The following is a 22,484-nucleotide window of genomic DNA, read 5'->3' as shown; positions in this document are numbered from 1 at the left end:
ATAAATGACTTTTTTTTTTTTACCCATCAATACATTAAAATGCGTTGCACCACACAAAATAGTTTTTGTAGAAACTAGTTGGTAGTCACTAAATATTTGCATTCAGTAACTGCCAGGTATATCTCTTCTGTTGCTAACTGACCTGACTTATAAAACTAACGTTTGATTACTAATTTATAATAGCACAGTTAGCAGAAGAAAATGTTGGCATTGTACGTTTCTGCAAACCATGAGTATGTTACATCTGAACATATCATACATAGATCAGCCTTTTAAAAGTTATGTAGTTTATCAGCTGATTTTGTCATTGGGAGGGAAAGGAGATGGTTGATGGGATATTACTTAAGCGAGATGCCTGCCAAACTGCAGACCGTTGTGACGACGCTGATGATGGTCAGATTTGTAGCACAATGGATATGGATATGCAACCAAATCGCCAGAGTAAATGTTGGCATAGTACATTTCTGCAAACATATGTATATTTTCATTTAGCAACTCCATTGAAACTGTACTTTTCTTTGCATCTGAACAATGTTGTCGTTAATGTGTGGTCAAAAACCACTTGGTTATTGTTAGGAAAATGTATGTTCTGGCTTAAAATACTTGTTTTGGTGGCACAACCCCCACTGGAAATGTAGTGGTGTCTCAGTAAAAAAACAGCCACCTTTCATGGCGCTATCTTTGCAGCAAACACACTGATGTCTCATTTGAAAGCAATCGTTTTTTGTAGCACTATCCCAGCAGGAAATGCAGAGATGTCTGTAAAAAAACAAACTGCTTTTCATGGCACCGTCCCTTTTGGAATCCTCTGGGTAAAACCACCCAGCATGGTGGGTAAAAAGCTGCTGGAAACACGATGACTTGCATAAAAACAGCCTGTTTTGATCTTTGTTAGTCTGCATGTTGGTAGGTGTCCCACCAAGGTGTCATGCACTTCACCTCCGAAACACAAAGCCAGCTAATACACTTTACATTACTTTAGAGACAGTGATATATGTATACGTATCTATGGTTTGCAGAAAATATACAATTCCAACATTTTCTTTTGGCAGCTGGGCTGTAGTATGACAGTATAATGTTACATCTGTGATAAAGGGTGAGGATGATAATGATCATTGTTTGAATACATGACTGGAAGATGTAGAATACATTTTTTGACATGTTTTGTTCAAATAAAGTGACCAGATTTTTTTCATTCTTTGTATCTGGTGTCATTATAGATTGATAACTGTGAACAAACTGTGACTGTGAATATCATGTATACACATAGACTCTTTCATACCAAACTAGAATTTGTTGCCTTGGGTGGTGCCAATTAGCAAAAATTCTGCCCGGGGCCCATGGATAATAAATGGTTACCAGTAGCTCGATAGTTGCCAGCAGCACACGCAGTGAAAGATGTACTGGGGGACCCAGTTTGGCAATGCAGAGAGTCTTTGAATCCGCTTTTATGCAACTAAGGAACTGAAGGGGGGGCTTTCGGAAGAGGAGGAGGCACAGTGAAGTTGGAGTGTGACCACATTAAATCCACCTCTCTCTCTCTCCCTCTCTCTCCCTCTTCTCTTCCTTCAGTCTGGTGTGAGGAGATCTCTCTTGGAGCTGGAGAGGAGAGGTTGGCCGTCTCTCTCCTCCAGCAGCCGCCTGGCTTCTCTGCAGTCTTCCCGCCGCTTCATCATCATGGATTTTGGGACTAAAAGAGTCGCTGGGATTATCGCTCAGGTCGTCCTGCTTCTCTGCAGCTCGCACGGGACAACCGGAGAAGGTGAGCAGACTGTGCGCTTTTTGTTTCACTTTCCCCGGAGGAGACGGAGTGAGTCCGGGCAGCGCAGACCCGGAGGGGCCGCTTTAAACGGGGGCTTCATGCGTCTGTCATACCCCCTGGAAAATTGCAAAGCCTCTGATTTCTGAAACCAGCCATATATCAGCTGTTTGTGTTACATATTCACTCAATTAATTTGGGAAAAGTGCAGAGCTCTCTGGTTTTATGAAGACTGTACGGTTTTGCGCGTATTGGTTGCGCATCAGCGATTGGTTCAAGAGAAATAAGGCGGTTTGATGTGGAAAAAAATATTTAATTTTAGCGAATTTGTGAGGGCTCAATCAGTTGAATGAATAATATCGTTATTTTAGCAGTAATTTTTAAGCGCAACGTGGCCGCTGCTCAGGCTCTAACTTTTACGCAACGTCCTTGCTTTATTCATTTTACTGTGTGTAACACGTGCTTTACTGGTCAAAATTCTTCCTGAAAAGCTTTGCATTTTCTGATGCTGCTGCAGAGAGGTGGACTCACAGAGCTGAATGTTTGGCAGGAAAAGGTCTCAGCTGTTTGTTTTTCTCGTCTGTGGGCTGAAAGAAGCATTATCACCCCTATCAAAAGCCAGCAAGCCAGTTCATCCACCGTGTGCATAAAACAAGGTTATCTGTTTTCTTTCTGGTTAATTTGGTGCTCAGTGCAGCATGATGAGCATCCTGGGACTGAGCCACGTTTTTTGTGCTCACACACTCTGCCAGAGTGTGAAGGTGTGTGAGAGAAAAAGAGGTTGTATGCAGGTTGTGGAGGTTTGGTGTGGGACTGAGAGGTTGCTGGTTTGAGTCTGTGATTTCTGTAATGGTGAAAAAAACGTTTTTCTTCTCTTATGTGTCATTGACTCATCCTGGTTGTGAACATGGGGTAGTGTCCAGGTCTGACACTGTGTCAGTGTGTGAATATGAAGTGGTGTGTTGCTGTTATGCCTCCCTGCCGGAAGAGAGAGAGAGAGAGAGAGAGAGAAAGGGAGGGAAATCCAAGAGGATGGATGGAGAGAAACAGGATGAGGGGAGGAGAGAGGAAGGCAGTGATGTATGCTTCTATGTTATCGAAACAGATGGCAGAAAAAGTCCTTCATCCCTACACTATTTTATTCTCCTCTACTCGACACTGATCTCTTGTCCTCATTTTCTGGTCTTTATTTTGAACTAACGCTCTTTGCCTTGCCTTTGCTGTGTAGAATGCTATTTCTGTCCTTTTTCTTGATTGTCCCTCTCATTTTGTCATCTCTGCTCACACTCAACTGTATTGTCTTTTAACCCATTACAGTAAACCTCACAGTTAATAACAAACTAATGATGTGCAAAGTCAAACTTTGCAAAATAACTCACATATCTTTGTTTTAAAATCTAATTGAGCTCTTAAAGTTACTAAAAAAATGTCAAGCAGAATTTTGAAGAAATGTGTATAAAATGATGCACAAAGAATATTTCCTTTCGACAAGATGGTGTGGCCAGAAAACATGGATTTATGGGTTTGAATAGCTTATCCAGAGTACATGTGTCTAATAATATAAGACTATATTTCAACCTTGAAGCTACTTTAAAGGAAACAAAAGGGTAAATCTGGATGTTAAGGTTTTCAGGAAAGCCCATAGTATCTACCTTTAGTGAGGATATTTTACCCAAAGCAACATACTGCATGATTATGCAAAGTGTTTTATAATCTGATCTTCCTGCTGCAGTTTAATGGTACAACAGTTGGCTGTAAAATGGTAAGACAGAGAGAGACAGATTGCGTCCTCTACAGTCAGACATATGATGGCAGGAAGGAGGAGATGAGTGAGGATGAGGATAGAGGAGTGTATGTGAAGACAATATTTTTAGTAATGGTGATATAGATCCTTATCCGTCATCCTCTGTGCTTACTTCATAAAAGGAGCATCCACAGTCTGAAATATCTGATTCTCTCTTTTTAACCCCCTGCTGTTTCTCGTCTGCTGTCTCCGACTCAGATCTGCTGCTAACTTTCCATCCTCTCTTTTCCAACTTGTCTTTCTTTTCCTGTTGTTTCCTGTCAGCTTCCTTCCTCCTCCTTTATCCTCCCGACACATTTGTCTTTATTTATTTCAATGCCCGCAATCTTTTTCTTTCCTCTCCTGCCTGGATCTCTGCTCTCCTGCTGCTGTGTCGCTCTTTCTTTTTCCTCTTTTCCGTCCTCCTTCCTTTATTCTCTCTACCTATATATGCATATTTTTCTCTCTCTGTTTCATGTCCATGCCCCTTTCTCTCACTGCATGCATTCTCTCCCCCGCTGCTCTCTTTCTGTCTAGCGCTGTAGTTTCATATCGAGGTGTTTATATTTGGTTTCAGCTGATAGGATCTAGGAATATTTTGTGAAACTTGTAGCTGCCAGCATTTAACATCTTTCCATCTTTAGAAATTTTATATAGCACACAAAAAAACTTCTCCTCAAAAAGCTACTTTTATAGTTTGAATACTTTGTTACCTTACTTTAATATGGTTCATTTAAAGGCCCTGCACTTCCCTCTAGATGTTTTCATTACTTATGTCTCATCACACATCTGTGCAGGTTGTTGGTGGGTGGAGCTTTGTGAGGTCACCTGAGTTCATGTACCAACAAAAGCTAACAGGGGTTTCAGTTTGATACACACACAGACTGTACATGCCCACACTGTCCTCAGAAGAGGTCTTATCAGCCAGTGTAAATGAAAACACCTTGATATTAACTATTTGATCACATATTGCTTAAATATTTGAAAGAAAACAACAACAACAGTTTATGAAAATGAGTGCTAAGGTCAACTTTGATACATACAACCCATTTTTCTGTGTTGTATACCCGACATGAGTTGAATCAATCAGCTTGCTCAGTGCGCAGTTCCTCATAATGCATTGTTGGGATTTGGGCTACAAGTCCCTCCAATAACAAAACAAAATGCATTATTTTTTGCGTTTTTAATCTGATGCTCATATCAGCATGAAGACATGGGGTGCGTTCCACACACACTTTGTCTTTTTACTTTCAGTTGCTAGTGCAGCTGCATTGACAAAGTGCATATTATTGCATGCAGTATGTACACATTCAGAACAGACTACTTATTTCTAACACGGTGCCCTAAACTTTGACCTTCTTGTTTATATATATGTTACTTGATCTGCACTTACTTGATAACTGTCATTTTACTTTCTTTTACTGTGAAATTTAATGTCTATATGTGGTTTTTTAAAATGTATTTTAGCATTTTAGTTTTCTTTTTATCTGTGCAATGTGCTCAGAAAGATGCTCTGCTGTTTGGTTGTTTTTTGCAAGACAGTAGAGATTCTATTCAATCTTACTGGAGATAAAACTAAATGCCATTATGCAGAGTTTACCAGTTTCAGAGATCAACCGATAGAACTCAGCTGTTTTTACTTTACAATGTATGAAATGAAAACTTTTAAGTGATAACTGCATAAGATGTAGATTGTGGTATAGTATAGTCACAGCAGTAAAACATCACATGCATTTCTCTTTCATTGTTATTTAACAATTATGTCCTGTTGTTGTCTGTGATCGTTATAACTATTGTGTTCACTTAACCAATTTATATAGCTATTAGTGCTAATCAGCTGGTCACCTGTCACTTTAATGCTCTGTCATCAGTCATTACAGCCTCTGTCAAGCTGTTAATGAGCTGTCAGTGGCTCAGTTGATGTGACATTATTTTCTGCTGTGCAGAGGTTTGTGGGTCGGAATAGTCAGAAAAGCATGCTGGGGCGCATACTGCAAAATCTGACTGAATGGAGCCAAACATCTTGGTATTTTGGGGATATTACATTTGACATACTATGTATTGAGACATACACAATATTTTTTCTGGAATACTAAATAGCATAGTGGGGTATTGGAATGATGAAATAGTTTTTCTGTGTCTTTTTTAGTTTATGATTAAACAATGCTGTGGTTAAGGTTTGGTAGGGTTTAGGCAAAAAGCAACTTGTTTAGGTTTTGAGAAAGATGCTTTGGGTTAAAATAACTACTTTTTTACAGGGGTCATTTGTTGTCATGGTTACAGCAATATACATATAGTTGCGGTTATAGTATGATCATGGTCATGGTTACCAGTGTTGAATGTCAGTTTAAAAGAACACGGGATCTTGCTCTACATCACCTGGTCAACATCATAATTACTACGGCCACTAGAGGGCTTTGTGACTTGAACATAAACATCATTATGGGGCATCTGCTAAAGAAATTGCAGCTATTGTTTGTCTCAGGAGGACAGCCTCATACAGCCCCTCGGTGCATTTGTTACCCGTAACACCCCTCATTGTATAGCTTTGCAAAGATTTGTATCTTTGCAGAAGCATTAAAAAAATTCACAGACCAGATTGATACTGTTTCATTGCCTCCTGCTCCTTAAAAGTGATGGACCTGTCACAACTATTCAGTTACAGAAAAAATCTGTGATACATTTCTGCCTTAAAAAAAGAACCCATTTTAACAGCTTAGGAAATATGTGAAATGAGCAATTACAACATGAGTCATTCTTTTGCATTGATCGTTCTCTCTCTCTCTCTCTCGATGTCTCTCTCTGTCTATCTGTTTATCTCGCCCAGTCTGACCCAGCAGCACACTCATCATGCACAGACCATAAACCACAGCAGCATATTAAGTTAGGACTGCAGAGGAGGAGGGATCCCAGCCGCAGGTTTCACACTGAGCTTTACATCTCCTTCTCCCCCTCCCCTGCAGACAGCTCACAGTTCATTATGGAAGTGGTACTAAATGACAACAAAGTAGGAATACATATTTGAACAGCCACAGATGGTGCTCTGATGACTTGTTAGCCGGAGCAGCGAGAGCAAGTCACAAGTGATGAGATTCAAGGAAGTTGGTCTGTGAAACAAGCTACCCCGCAGGGCCGTAAAGCCACTGTGCGTTTAATCACCTTCCAATATTACAATATGAAAGAGTCACTGCATGTGTAGCAGCTCAGAGACCGGCAGCCATATGAATAACATGTAAACAAAATGTGCCTTTGAGCTGCCAGAAACATTGGTTTGCTGTTTTACTCAGTTGTACTGCAGGTTAGTTTAGATGTTCAATGAAAAAGGTGAGATGTTCTTCAAACTTTGTCTGTCTGAGGAAAAAGGACAGACTGACTTCCTAAAAGTTTGAAAAAGCAATAAACAAATGTATCTTGTTGTTGTAGTAGTTCCCTCTTGTTGATTGTTGGTTTATTTTTCCCGTTTCTCCAGATAGTGTAGAGCGAGTGGCTCAAAATAGACTGTTGAGTGGGCAGCTACATCTCAGGTGATGCAACAGGTTGGCCATTAATAATAATGTTGGTGGTTTAATCCCCAGCTCCCTCGTCCAAATGTTGGCACATCCTTAAGAAAGACTGAATCTTAACTTGCTCGTAAAAGGTACAGGATGCAGACAGTGGAATGTAGTGTATGTCTTTGTCAGGTTTAGAGACTCAGAATTATGTCAGTAAAATTGTATCTGGCTGTTCATACATGTTCGACTATTTATTCCTTTTTTCCATACAAAGTTTGAGAGTTTGAACGGGTTTCAGCTGTGCATTCATTGTGAAGTGGCATTCGCGTGATTTAGTAAACAAGCTCACTATGCTAATGATTGATCGGAAAGGTGCAGCAAATTTTTCTCTAACAAAATATATCAAACAAAAGCCAGAGACTGTGTCGTATTAAGTTGCTCTGAGCTGTAAATTCACCAAGTATATGCTTAAGCCAGAAGATAAAGTTAACTTAAAGCCTGACCAGACAAAGCCTCTCCTCCTGCAGGCAGCTTACTCTGTGTCTAGGGCTGGACGTGTGTAACATCCCATAATCAGATACTAAGACCTTTTATAACAAATGTCACTGCCTACAGCAGGAAACAGAAAATATTTATGACTTTCATAAATTAAATTTAACACATTTTAATACCTTCTGCAGCCTTTTTTTCTGGAAACTAAATTAACTTTATCTTATGATTTCTCAGTACCTGCAGATATACCAATGTGCACATGCTGTCTACAATTGTAAACTATATATATTTGTCAAAATAGTTGATGCTGCCTTTCTGCTCAGCTACTCAGAAAGTTTAAAAGTTTTTAAAATGTTTGAACAGAGATGCTGGCAGACAAAGATTTTGTATTAGAAAATTAAAATTGAGGAACTGAATTGAAATGAGTCTGAAAAACAGCAGAAGTGTTCAGCAGACCTTCTCTGAATAACAATATTAAGACCATCAGAGGTTTCTTTCATTAGAGACAGTTGTGTATCTTCTCTCTTTCTCTGTTTATTGGTTCTCTGCTGTGTCTCTAATTGTGCCCTCAGAAAGTTTTGTTGTCTTATAACTTGTTTTGTTCTGATTTATTTCACCGTTCCTCCGAGCACTGCAGCGCTGTGAATTCATGTCTGTATTAATTACTGGATTTAATTAGCTTTGCTGTATTGTTAGCTGGTGATTTCCTCAGATGCCCTCAGAAATCCTCCCAATTCTCTGATTATTTAACACTTTGGATTTAAGCTACATCTGAACATAAAAACTTTGTATGCTCCAAACTGTCAGCCTTATTGAGCCCGTTTGTGATGCAAGACATGTTGTCTAGCTGTGTCATAAAAGTGCACTTTAAGTGTTTCTGTTGCACTTTGCAGCAGTTTGTATATTACTGCGCAGTAAAATATAGACAAAAGAGACAGTAGTATCTTTGGTGGAAAGCCGAATCAAGCTCTAGAAGCTACCCCATGTGCCCTATAATTAAACCAAATCCCAGACACCGCGACCAAATTAGTTTAAGAGAAAATGCAGCATTGTTTTTAAATTGTATAATTGCATAGCAACATTTATGAGTTATGCAGTAATGTAGTTACAGAAATGTTTACTTACTATTTTGTCAGTGGAAGGAAACTATAACTTCACGGATGAGTTTATCGTTGTTTCCATGGACGCAATAAACAACGCTTCATGGACACAATGGGAATAAAATTGTTCAACTTTTTTCACTCATTTATGGTTTTTATTAATAAAAGTGACAAAAAACTACAGGGTTAATGATATAATGTTTATGGTGTATGACTGCAGAACTTAGCTGCCGTCTTGTGGCAGTTATTTGGCAACTTAAACCCAAATCGCAGTCCAACTTAACAGCAGTGGGGTTGCATTGTGGGTAATGTAGTCTCCAGAATCTGGTAAGGAAAAAATTATGCATGGAATAAAATGGATATTTATCCTATTATTATCCATCCATCAATCTGCAGAAGTGTGGAAAGACCAAAATAAATAAAGTACATTCCTCTTTAAGCTGCAAACAGATTGTCAAAGTAGGCTCAAAATGTAATACTATATATCAGCCCTTAATGTTTTGGACAGAACAGCCAAACGTGACGTGTATTTCACACATTTGTAAGCATGTGAAAAGGAGGATATATCTGCCTGGAGTGAAATGAGACACATATGACCTGCTAATCCATCAGTGAAGTTCAAGGAGCACATCTCTTAAGTGTTACATCTGAAGTCACTTAGGGCTTTTCACACCTATAGTGCCATGTTCTCACTGAACTTGATGCCAATTTTCACGTTTTTTTACTTGCACATACGTCCACTGGAGTAGTTCTGGAGCATATTGCAACCCGTGAGAACTTGTCCTCAACAGCTGTGGTTGTGTTAGCTAGGAGAGGCAGCTAACGGCTAACTTGGTTTGCAGTGAAGAATCACAGATAGCTGGATGTAAACAGAGAGGCTGCAAGCCCCGAAACAGTTAAACCCAGACAGTTAACCTTCACTATTATTTATAAGACTGTCACGGCAGCATATTACACTCCCTCTTTTGATTACTTGTTATTCAGAGCATTTTGCTAAGACGCAACTTAACAAAATAGCTTAGAAAATTTCCAAATAGCCTACATATTTTCAGAGCTTACAATGTAATGTTAAAGTTTCCGTCACTAATTTCAAGCCCTCCGAGTCCTAATTTGTTCTGCCTGTCTGTACAGTGCTGACACTGAGTGTAGCTCTGTGTGTCATAGTTTATCCTTCATTTCTTGATCTCGGTAATATCAGGAGAATCTCAACTAGATCTTGTGGTTCATTGGTTTTGTTTGAACACACCGTAGTCCATTTAATGTGCTCCAAATACGATCAGTTTACAATGTTGCAAATTGCCATGGCAGCATTTATGTACAAGTGGACCTGATGATCCTCAAGAAAACTGCTTCCTTATTTTTTCTTATTTCCATGCAGGAAAACTCTGGAAAGTAAACCAAAAGTAAAACAAGAGCAGACTTTCCAATTTTACAATGGAAAGACAAAGATGTGCGTTGATTTTGGCCCTAGACATCATTTAATACAATGTCTGCATTGATAGCTTTAGGCCAATGATAGTTTGGAAATGAAATGTTGATGCACTGAAATTGCCGAAGGAGTATATCAAGTTCAGATGGAGGCGTACACTAATCCTCCTGAACTGTGACATGCTCATCAGCTGGAAATATTTCCTAACATCTGGCAGGTATGCCTGTGTTGTTCAACAGAGGGCACACCTGAGCATAGGCTCCTTTAAAGATGACGTTTACACACAAAGCAAAGCACAGCAGGCTACGAGAGATTTGTCTTAATGCAAAAGAGGCGCAATGCTGCTACTGTGCCGCAGCAGATTTAGTTTGTAACGTGACAGAGATCACCTCTTTAATGAGCTATAGGTCCATTTTTTTGTGATAGCTGTGTTCACATCTGCCCAAACTAACCTCACAAAGGTAGTGTATGCTCCAGGGTTTGCTTCTACCAAACTAAACAAGGCAGGTGTGAAAGCGATCTCACACTTCATTTCCCAGGATGCCTCACGGGATCTTTCTCAGCAGCTTGTTCTCTGGTGTGAGGTTTATGTGTAGGTGGACGGAGTGATTGTGATAAAGTAATGAGCTTCCAGTTGAGAAAAAGTATGATTGTAGAGAGAAAAAGAACAATGCCACAGTGTGCTGTTCCTGGTTGTTCAAATTATAATAAGGCTTTTGAAGAGGCTCCTTTGAGTGCAAAATTGGTCTCCCACGTCTTCTATGATGAATTTCTCTATGTGTGATGCTGAACATTGGTGCAAATTTGAGACTGTTGATAGAAGCTCTCGCTGTTTAATTGTGTGGAGCAAAACTTATATTATTGTTGATGTTTGTGATTACCGAGTCATTTTACACATTCGACCATTTCCTGTCATTACTTTTAGAAATGTTAAAAGTGTTTTGTTGATATGTTTGAAGTTGTTACAAGTAGTTATCATAAACTTTTTAATGGAGAAAGAGCAACATTGGTATTTATTTGGAGTTGTGTTTCTGTTCACCTGATTAATTTAAGTGTACTTTCTTTTACCTCTGTTTCTGGTCTCAATATCTCCCAAGGGATGTGTCTCTTTAGCTGCTAAATGCTTCACTGTGTTCACCAGCTAGTCATTAACTGTGGCTAACTGCTAATTGAAAGGGAACCAAAACAAATAAAGTTCGGTACTAAAATGAGTCAAAAGATGCTAAAACTCTTTAATATAGTGTAGCTGTGAAGAAATGCAGAGTCGAAAGATAATTCTCTATGGCTTCATCACTAGGAGACATTGTTTCCGCATTGCATGTAGTCACTTGACTAATTGTTAATGTATGATTATTGTTAAGTGCAGCTTCAAAATTCCAGTGTGTAGGATTTAGGGGGATGTATTGGCAGGAATGTAATTATAATAAAGAATTTATGTTTGTCTCCGTGTTTATAAACCTGAAAATTAGAAATGTTTTTGTTGCCTTACAATAAGCCAATTTATCTACACAGGGAGCAAGTCTGCCATGTTGTTTCTACAGTGGCCTGCTTTGAGAGTGCCAGAAAACCACAGATTTTTATACATTTAAGTGCTTTATTTAGTGTTTCTACGAGTTTAAATTACCTGGCCCGTTTGTTTTAGAGAGGAACAAACATCTGCGGATAATTTGGCTCCTGGTACAAACCTCTTGAATGTCTGTTTCTAAAGAAAAGTAAGAAAAAAAATTAATTTGAATAACTTGTTTCCCTTAAAAACATCCTGAACAATGAATACAGAAAGAATTCTATCCAGGGGAAGTTTCATCAGGTCCCATGCTGCAATTCTCACCACTAGATGCCACTAAATCCCCTTAAATCTTACACACTGTTCCTTTAAGCTCTGTTCTTTTTCCCTCTGCAGTCCTGAATATTGTGCACCAACCCAGGAGAAAACTGAATAAAACACTCAGGAAACAATTAATTCAGCTCATCGATCTTCACAGTGATGCCACATTTTTCTATAGCTGTTATATCACACTATCAAATTATTATTAGAAAAACAATGATGGTGCCATTACTCATGTACGCTTTGTTAGTGCCCTGGGGGTGATTTTATTAAAGAGATGTACATAGATAAGTAAGTCATTATTGACAGAGGAGGATTAGGATGGATCAATAAGGAGATAACTTGTGTTCTCCCTGTGAGAAATAAAAGAAGAACGAGATGGTGAGAGGAAATTAAATTTTAATGTTTTTTGGGGGGGGGGTCACCGGAGCTGGGAAAAGAAAAACAATACACACCGAATCTAACAGATAAAAATGTAACAAATTCAAAACTGCAGTGGTGGTGTCTAACACTTTATTAGTTGTCAATGAAGGGGAAGGGTTGTGGATTGAGTCTGTGCTTGCAGCCTGCTTTTCTGATTAGATTAATACAAGTGTAATAATTATAATTATATAGTTGAGTTAAGGAAGAATCAGTACTTTAATGACCTCCTTCAAGGTAAACAAGAAGATAAACACACAGACATATTGAAACTTAAAGAAAGTAAATGAGCGTTGAGTGTTTGGATTGAGAGAACAGATAAATGAAAAATACTGTCATCACAAGCTGGGGAGAGCCACATAAAAATCTTATCACCTTAATGGGAAAACTTTTGTGCCCAAAGGAGATTCTGCTATTTAAAAGCCATAGCCAAAAACAAATACAGCTCCCTAAAACCAATAAGTTGTCCTTCAGCCTTTTTTTCCCCAAAGAGCCCACCTGTAGTGCATCATTCACTTAATAATCATCCACGCTGACTTTTCTCTCCACATTTCATTTGTTTCCAGTGCCAGGGGCAAGGTCTGGCTGAAGCTGTTTATCAGAGTGAATTGAAGGAGCTAAAATATGTCCTGAGAGGTTTGATATTTGTGTTTCTTCACTCACAATAATTCAGCGTCTGAGCAGCGAGGTCTAAATCACTTCTGTAAGTGGAGCTGCTTTTCATCGCTGTTTAATAGAGACACTATATTTAGTAAATCGGTTGTGACAAATCAAAGGTGAACGGTGAAATAATAAATCCTAAACACCAATGATTAAACACTATAAGATCATTGTAGAGATCATTGTTGGCCACATACAGTATAAAAGGCATCAGGTTACAGAAACACTGATTTGTCATCAGTATTGCTCCAGATTTTGCAGGTGTTGTAATATTTGGATAATAATTCCAGTGCCTCTTACTGGTGTGTAAAACAAAATAAAAGAGTCTGTGTTTCTGTCGACTCAGCTAAGCTCTCAGAAGCTAATTTTCAATCATCTTTGCAACACTGTTTGTCCGTTGAAGCTGCAATATTCTTGTTAAAGCACTTCCAGTCCGTCTTTCCCTGCCAGCATGGCTCTTGGACAGCAAACGGCACATTGGTTGTCTGGTTATCATCCGTCTGCAGTAGTTTCAGATGGAAGTGTAGCTAACTAGCCGGTGGGAAACACCTTCAAAGGTAAACTCAGGCGAAGCCTCATTTCACCGTCTGTGATGAAAAGTGTTGCCTGAAAATTTTGTTGATTAAGATATATTTTTGAGTATGAACAGTAAGGACATCTTGGCTGCTGTCTGATTAATATACTCTCTGCTTGCCAGTGTCAGTAGTGGGCCTATTTATTTATTTATTTTAGATATAAAGAAAGCAACTTCATTATTTTATCACAATATATAGGGATAAGAACAGGCACAGACTGGCAATGGGGAAATTCTCGGCTGAAGGTTGCCCCTTTTTTTACGCACCCCAGCATTATATGGCCTTGATCAGTACCTTATTTTGAGAAATGGATGTAGTCACACATGTGTCCTTAGTATCAGTATATATACTATGAGTATCAGTATATGGGTGCACTGCAGTTGTAGTGTCGGCTGATTTGGCCATGCAGACGAGGGTGCAAGCCCTCAGTTATATTTTGAAAGGGCCCTGTGGGCGACTCATTGGCCCCCTGCCAACGACCAGGCATTTGTTAACCCCTAATAAACAATATTTGATAGCCACTCCATTAATAAAAATGATTTGTTAAATACGCATTCAGCCAATTTTCGATTTCAGTTTCAAATTTGTTTATAAAGCCCATTATCACAAATCACAATTTGCCTCAGAGGGCTTTACAGCATCTCTGCCCTTGGATCTTCAACGCGACCAAGGAAAATCTCAAGGGAGAGATTCCCCTCTCAGGATGGACAGATGCGCAATAGATGTCGTAAAGAACAATAAAATTACAGTAGTGCATGACAAAATGACACAAAGGAAAGAGAGGGAGCGATGCACAGCCATAATAATAATAAAATAGCATAACAATAGTAACAGACATGTAAATATGAATAAATGTAGTTTATGATAGTATATAAATTACATGCATATATTATAGTTTATGCATGTAGCAATAACAATCATACATATACAATAATGGTGGAGGTATGACTAATAATAATGGCAGTGTTGGTCAGGACCACGACATCAGTGCGACCATGACCCACAATTCAGGCTCAGCCACTGGCAAGACCTTGACATCAGTAAAGTAAATATAGTATATAAAATACTTTATGCAAATATGTAGTGTGTTAGTATGTTTCTTTGGATAAAGTCTGCTGGTTTTAATTAATTCTGTGTTTAAACACTGTTTTGAAACATTTTAAATAGTTGTAAAAAGCAGGTTACAAAGTCAAATGAATTGTCGGGCAATCATGATGTCAATTTTACTTTGAATTTTTACTTTCTGCACACAAACACGAGAGAAATCATTTTGATAATTAGTTTAATTGCAAACAATACAAATTAACTTTTTAATTGTTTTAATAGTCATCACTTCACTTACACAATGTGTCAGTTCAGATTTGGTGTATAAAAATTCGGGCTCTTTGACAGGAAATTCCTGGGCTGCTTTGTGTTGCCAGTCTGCCCCTGTGTAGGAAAAAGGTAAATTTGTGCTGTTTGCTCAACCATATATTGTTTTAAGTGGAAATAGTGTTTTGCTTTAGCTTTTCATTATGAAATTAATGTTTATGCACAGTTCAAAGGCTTAACACCATCAGTATTTAGATTATTTCCCTGTAAGGCTCACTTTCATTATGTAATTCCGTCTGCTACTGGCACAATCCAGCGGAAATTCAAGGTTTGATTTACGGCACAAGGGAAGTGCAATCAAATCAGGAAGAAGACAGGGCCTTTGCTTTCCTCAGGAGCTGTTGGTAGCTATCTCCAGTTACCAAAGAATATTAATGTAAATATTTGCAGGCACTATTCCCAGTAGTGGAAATGGTGGATGATGGAACAGCCACTCTACTAATCTTGGAAAAAAAAAAAAAAACGTGCTCTGAGAAAAACGATAAGCAATCTTGTTTTCTTGCAACACCAACAATATTACCATTTGGAAACACTAGCAGGAGGAAAGTTGAAAATGTTTACGATTCTTTTTTGATTTATGGGCCTGTAGTTGAATTTCTACAAAAAAAAAAAAGTTACAGTTCAGAGAGCAATCACAATATCAGAGAAAAAGCCATTTTCCCAGTCGTCATCTTCAAACATACTTTCTTTCTCTTGCTCTCAGTCTCATCGGTCTTCCCTGAGGTTTTTATCTCCCTTCTGAGCTGATTTCGAGCCACTGGAGTGTGGGTTATAATCATAGCCTAATGACAGATAATCTGAAGAACACTAAATGACTTTAATCCCAGCCTAATGACAGATAATACCACTGAACTCCCACTGTGTGTGTGTGTATGCTGATTTGCATTTTCACCCCCATCCCTGGGTGTTTAAATGATGTTGACTCACTGGTTCCTCTGAGTCACCACTTTCCCAGTCCGACCTCAAGTTTTAAACTTACAACTAATGAAAGTTAAAGTTTGCAAAATGCTGCCTAAAAGTCAAATTTAAAAAGCTGTTTGTGAGTCAGAGTCAGGTGAAATTTATTTATATTCAGTCCTGTGGTTAAACTTTAAGAGGGCTGACATGATGGACAGGTGATCATATTCTCTTAGCTTTGAACCTTATGACCAGTGTATCAGCTAATTAGGTTATAGTATCTGCATGGTTTGGTTATTTACATACGCAGTGTTGAAAGAAGGGTTTGATTATTCAGCTGCTGAAGGCTGTGGAGGGATTTAATATGAGTTACAGTAAATTATTGAGATGCTGGAGGCTGAATGGCAAACTCAGGGGTGTTATTGCTCACTCGTTGAAGGCTATGTGTTGCCTTAAGAAAGAGTTAGTTATTTAAGCTGTGGAGGCTCCAGGGGAATATTAGGGCTGCTTGATTAAATCTCTGAGCTCATGAGGTATCTTTCATCTTCTCCAGAATTAATCTGGTGAAGAAAATGCTGAATGGAGAGTGTGAACCAGATCTTATTTCAGGTGTGGGCTTGTCTCGTGGGACTTTATGCTTTTTAGTGAACTGGTTGTTTGCATTGGGAAGAACAAAGCCATTGCAATTTGGTGTAAAGATGGCGAACTTCCCAGAAATCCTCCCAGTCCTTTATGATTCATGAGAGGGCAACATCTGCGTGAGCCAAGTTGAGGAAAAAGGCAAGTAGCTGAGGATAAATCCCCTTCATATTTCTTCTTTAGTGTCATTTATGGAAATGTGTGCAGGCAAAGTGGAGCCATGAATGGGAACTGATGGAGTCAAGGTTATAGAGCGGATGTGGAGCCACCAGTCATGAATCTAGATTTATTAACCAAGGAACAGATCGTTAAGGGAGGAGCTAACAGAGGACTGCGGTCCATCCATTTGATATTTGGACCTGTTGTACCGCTGTATTTGTTCAAGGCTGTCCCCAGAAGAAGTCAGGCTCCCCCAAAAATGAAGCCATTTATCAAATGGAGCTGGCGTCATCACAGATGACTCGCTGTCGCTTCAAATATCAGCTTTCATCTGCTGAGGTCATGATACTTTGTCACTGTGAGACAGTGGACTCAAACAACAAATGGATTTTTCACTTACAACTTTATTTGCACCAGCGGGTACATTAGTTATGACCGTCGTAATTGGATATTTTACAGGGGACATTAAACTTACCAACTGTAACTGCATTACTTACCAAGGTCACCGTGCTCTTTCAGTCTCTATTATAGCCTTTGACTAGAGACAGATTGTCCACACAGAGAAAAGTCTTTGCTGCAGTTGGATCAAACACATGTTATTCCAAACAATGATCTATGGGGATCCAGAATGTGCAAAGATGAAACTTTGGCCTGAGGGTGGCACTGGGGATAAAGCTTTGCTGGTGTAATCATAAGCATTAGGATTTATCCTCTGAGGACCATAAATATCTCTAGCAGATGTAATGAAAATTTGGCTATTAGTTTCCTGTGTTTTCTGTACAAAGTTGAGGATCATTTCCTATGGAAATGTGGAACGTCAGAAATGGAAATGGGGAGTATGATTGTGATTATTACATTTGCAAAAATACTAAAAAAAAAACTTTTACTTGTGGTAACACAGTTGCAACAATAAAAATGAACATTGTACATTTCTGCAAACATTTATACATTATTTTGTAGCAGATATATCAAAACACTTGCTGCTGGATAACTGGAAAACTTCCTAAAACCCCACTGGGAAACCCCGTGATGTGCAGCTAAAAACACCCAGGTTTGCCCCCGCTACGCCATGAAGAGTTGCCAAAAAAAACCCCAGTTGTGTTGTTGTTTGTTAGTCTCAATAACTGGTCTGCAGGTTGGCAGCTGCCTCAGCTAGGTGTTATGCCATCCACCGTTATACCCTTCATCTGCTGATGATAAAATCAGCTAATACACTAATCACTTTAGAAAAGTTTATATTATACTTGAAAAATAGGTTTAAATGCATTGTATCTGTGGTTTGCAGTAACATACAATGTGAACCTTTTCTGATGGCGACTTTTAAAACACAACTTGTAAAGTTGTTCACACAAAGCAACTTATTGAAATCTCCAAATCATAAAATCTGTAAATTTTATGGTAAAACAAAGTAAGGAGGAATATAAAAACAAAAAAAAGGTTATTTCAAAAATAATGTTGATGTCTCTAAATCAAGGAAAGTATCCCTTTAGAAGGCTGCTTCTGTAGGGAACTTTAAGGAGTCTCAAAGATAAGACAAGTTCAACCTTTATTGATAGCCAGAAGGGAGTCTATACATTAAGGATAAATAGAGGAAGTAAAAGAAAAAAATAATAAATAAATAATAAGATCATTATAATTAATGCTCTGCAGACCTTGAATATACTCAGCAAATTCAGTAGAAATGTTGTCATTCGTTTTTCTAAAAGTTGTCATGGAATCTAATTTTGGTAAAGAGCAATTTTCCACTTTATAATTAACATTAGACAAAGGATAATTGCTGTTCTAAGCAGTCATTTTTGAGGTGCTGACCAATGGAAGACCAAAGTGTTTATACTCCTCCCAAAAGGCAACACTTAAAGGGGGAATTAAAAACTGACTGTTATAGAGGCGGGGAGACAGTAATGTTTGAAATGTCTGTTGTTCTAACCATATTTATCACCAGTCTGTCTCCTTTAAGACATTCATATTTTTAAACTCTGATCTGCTTGTGAACAGTGACAGAAATGGTTGTGGCTAGCCTGAGAAAAGAGAGGACTTTAAAGCCTGGCTCCTCTCTCACCTCTACACACCTGGTCAGTTGCTGCATAAGCTGTGAATGTCAGATTTCTTTGTAAAGGAGAAGACATTCTCAAACTCATCCTCCCAATGTGAGAAAGGTGCTGGACAGGAGAAGACCATTCAACCATCAGACAAGCAGTTTGGTACTCTGGCACTTTAAGGTGACTTTTAGACCCATCAGAATTGAGAGTGAAAAGTGTTAGGGGCTATTGCACCACTGGTGGCAGACTTTATATGGAGGGCCTTGGACAGTTTGGTTGAACAGGACGACATTATGAAGTAGGGGTCAACAGATTATTGGCCTGGTCGATTATTGGGGCCGATGTTTGGCATTTTTGCCGATTATCTGTATTGCTGTTTTATTTTAATGATTGCCAATGGAGTTAATTAATGAAAAAGTGTACATATTAAACTTAACCAACACCAGGGAAGGCAGTCTGCAGTACATGCAAAGAAAATGTTTACTTTGTAAAACCTCAGGGATCTGTTTTTATTTATTCATTTTTTATTTAGATTTTCACTGACTTTATAAAAAAATGTTGCAGGGAACTCCAAATTTTAATTTTTGACAAAAATATTTCCATTGTTATTGTAAATGCATATCGGTTATGAGTCTCATTAAGTACTAATAATTGGTATGATGTAATGGCCCTGGAAGACAAAAAATTGGTCAACCCCTATCATGAAGAGTTTCGGGTTTTGATGAAAACGCGAGTCTACCAGTGACACCAGTGCAGGCATTTTGCAGAAATATGTGTCCCTCGTACTTATTTGTCCAACGTGAACCACCTTCATACCTTCAATAGATAATCACCCTTATTATTGTAAGTCCTGCAATTGACAAACTTTCAGCCTCATATTTTGCATCATAATGCTATAGAACTGTAGGGCTCCTCCTTTGTTTCCGTCACCACAATACTTGTCCTCCAGTTAGCAAACCAGTGTATCCACATCACTTCATACGCCACAGTTCAAGCCCTTAGGCATCACCTTTACACACTGAGATAGATGTTGATCACAGTGTAACGTTCTCTCTGTTGTGTACTTTTATGAACCCGGCGTTCACCGCTCAGCAGACTGCTGCTCTGCAGCGACTGCTGATGAGAAGAAGCAGGGCCGGTCAGTTTGTATTAGAGAGGAGGACAGAGCTGAGTCAGTGGCCATTAAAGACGGAAGGCTACGACTGAATTTCAACACAACAAGACAGAGTTTAATCAAAGCTTAGCAATAAGGTGAACGAGAGGAGGAAGAGAAGGGAGGAGGAGGGCGGACAGTGTGGAGGAGAGGCAAAGAAGAGGAGGAAGAGCAATATAAAGTATGAGAGGACAAACTTCAGGGGTCAGACTCTGCAGGCTGTCCCGTGGTAGTATTCCCTCCGTGTTTTTCACAACTCCACTGACATTTTCTATTGCCTTTCCATTTCATCCCTCAATGACTTTGCCATGTGTGTGTGAACGGGCCACCATCTGCTTTCTGGATGCACCGCCTCACATCTTTGAGATGATTTGACTTCATAAGATGAAGCAGGAGGCAGAGGAGGAGGAGGAAAGGATGACAGGGAGGATAGAAGGTATAGGACAGGGACAGAGGTGAGCGAGAGAGTGAGAAAACAGAAGGTGAGAAAAGTTGAAGGAGGCTGAAGATATAGAGTAGAAAGAAAACAAGAGGAAGATGAGCTAGAAGAGGAAGAGGAGGATTAGGGTAAGAGGAGGAACGAGGAAGAGTAGCTAGTAGTTTCCCCGTCTGTTACCCTGCTGTGACATTCTCAACAGCCTCTACAATTTCACCCCCGCTGGCTTCTAAGGGAGTGTGTGTGTTCATGTTCAGCCCCAAGAGTACTGACTTTCTGCATGACTGCGCAGCTATAAATATTAATACCAAGCCAAAAATATGAAAGTTTAAGGAGCAGCTGCTTAATGCTATAGGTTGGTTGTGTCATTGTCAGTAACTTTAATAATGATGGAATGAACTTTATACTGTAAAATCTGACAAGTTGATTTTATTTATGTTTAATTGATAATTAATAAAGTTCACTGAAGTTTTAGTGATATTTACTTAATTTTATGAAGTTGTTGCAACTCAAAAGTGACAAGTTTAATTAAAGCAATCTTTTGAAGTTTTTACTGTGCTATGTATCTGTATTCTGCTGGTTGCAAACTTAGTTAGTCAGTCAGTTATTTTTTTCTTTTCTTAAATGTGTTAACAAATCAGAACTCACAGATCTCCTAACTTCATCATTTCATGATTAAGTTAAGTCAGACTAACTTGCTTTATTGAAGTTACTTATACTTAGAAAGAACACGGTAATTCCACTTGTCATTTTTGGGATGCAACAACTTTAAAAAAATTAAGTAAATGTGGCTACATTTTGAGTAAACCACAATCACAATCAGATATAAAGTAAGCATAAATTAAGATTGATAGTTATATTAACTTGACTTTTTCTAGGCAATTGGTTTCCAAGATTATTTTAATTTCATTAAGCTTAAGCGAATCCTGGAATAAATCTGTTTAGATCTGATTTTGTGCTTGATTGCTGAGGATATGTAGGCTACTTTACAATGTCATCTACCAAAAGCCATCAGACAAGTTTGAGGCTGCACTCATTAATATGTATTTATTAACTATGGATCAAATTATCATGTGTAATTTAAAAGGGGTGATTGTGGTGACAAACAGAACTACCACCCAACTTAGCTGTTCACCTCAGCTCCAGAGAATATTTCAGGGCCTTTTAGCTCATTGTTGTAGTTTTACAGCCAACAGCTTTTAGTTCACTCTCCATGAATTTTGCTCCCGGTCTGTTGGGCGTATAAAAGAAAGACGCTAAAGACGTACTTGATAATCAAATATGGAAGAGTATTGAAGTGACGAACCAAACCCAAAAACCTGCAAGAATGAAGTACATCAGCTTCATCAAATGTGCTGATCTACTTTTAAGTGCTACATGAGATAGAGATTATCTTTTTTTTAAGTTTTGATTTTTTTTTTATGTGCCAAGGAGCCATGCTTTCTTAGAGCGAAGATTCCACAAATTCAGGGCCACCTCCATAGTGAGTGTGATGCAAGCTGATTGGCAGTAGCAGGGTGTAGTGGATGGGTTGGGGTTTGTTCTTTTTAATGTTGTGAAGAAGGATGGGCCTAAGATCTGGGTTACATTTTACATTATAGCGTTTGAAACTGAAACTACATGATAATTGTAAATCAGAGATAGAAAATGTAAAACTGCCCTTACTATCTTAATGTTGTTTGAACACTGAAAAAAAATGTGTGTTTCCCTGTGATATTTCTTACACAAAAGATAATCCTTAATTTAAACCCTGAAAGATTGGCAGCATCTAAAATCATTCTATTTTCACTAGAGGTGTAACAATACATCAATCTGAATTGATATATCAATGGAAATATCAAATTCAAAGTGAAAACACTGATAATTGTCATCATGTTTAAGATACACCTTTATTGTGAAATTCCCATGGCACATGTTTGCCACCATTTCTACCCAAGTTCACATCCTTCCTAAACATTCAAACAGTACTAGCAGCCAAGACAATGTTGACAGTTAGTTGCTGATATCACATACCAGTTGCAGGCCGTTCAATTTAATTAAATTGAAATCTTGGCAGACTTTTTATATCAGGGGAAACACTATATTGTCCAAAACTGCCCAGATCGTAACAGAGCTGGACTCTCAGAGCAGTCTGATGCTGCTCCTCAGGGAGCAGACTGTAGCTGCAGGAACTCCTCAGGTCTTGACCGCTGACATCATAAGAGTGTGAAAAATCCTGGCCCGCAGATACAAACAGCAAAGGGATTTAATTTCTGT

The 22,484-nt window shown here is 38.7% G+C and overlaps 1 protein-coding gene across 1 annotated transcript in view; it reads left to right on the top strand.

Moving 5' to 3' along the window:
* Positions 1-1,637: 1,637 nt before the first annotated feature.
* LOC121951319 (contactin-associated protein-like 4) overlaps positions 1,638-22,484 on the top strand; it is a 127,205-nt gene continuing 106,358 nt past the window's right edge. The window contains 1 exon segment of the mRNA XM_042497596.1: positions 1,638-1,762. Within this exon segment, the coding sequence (XP_042353530.1) occupies positions 1,678-1,762 (85 nt within the window). The 5' untranslated portion in view covers positions 1,638-1,677.

Source organism: Plectropomus leopardus, chromosome 12, assembly GCF_008729295.1.
Source record: "Plectropomus leopardus isolate mb chromosome 12, YSFRI_Pleo_2.0, whole genome shotgun sequence".
NCBI classification, from domain to species: domain Eukaryota; kingdom Metazoa; phylum Chordata; class Actinopteri; order Perciformes; family Serranidae; genus Plectropomus; species Plectropomus leopardus.
This window is presented reverse-complemented; position numbering and strand designations above follow the sequence as displayed.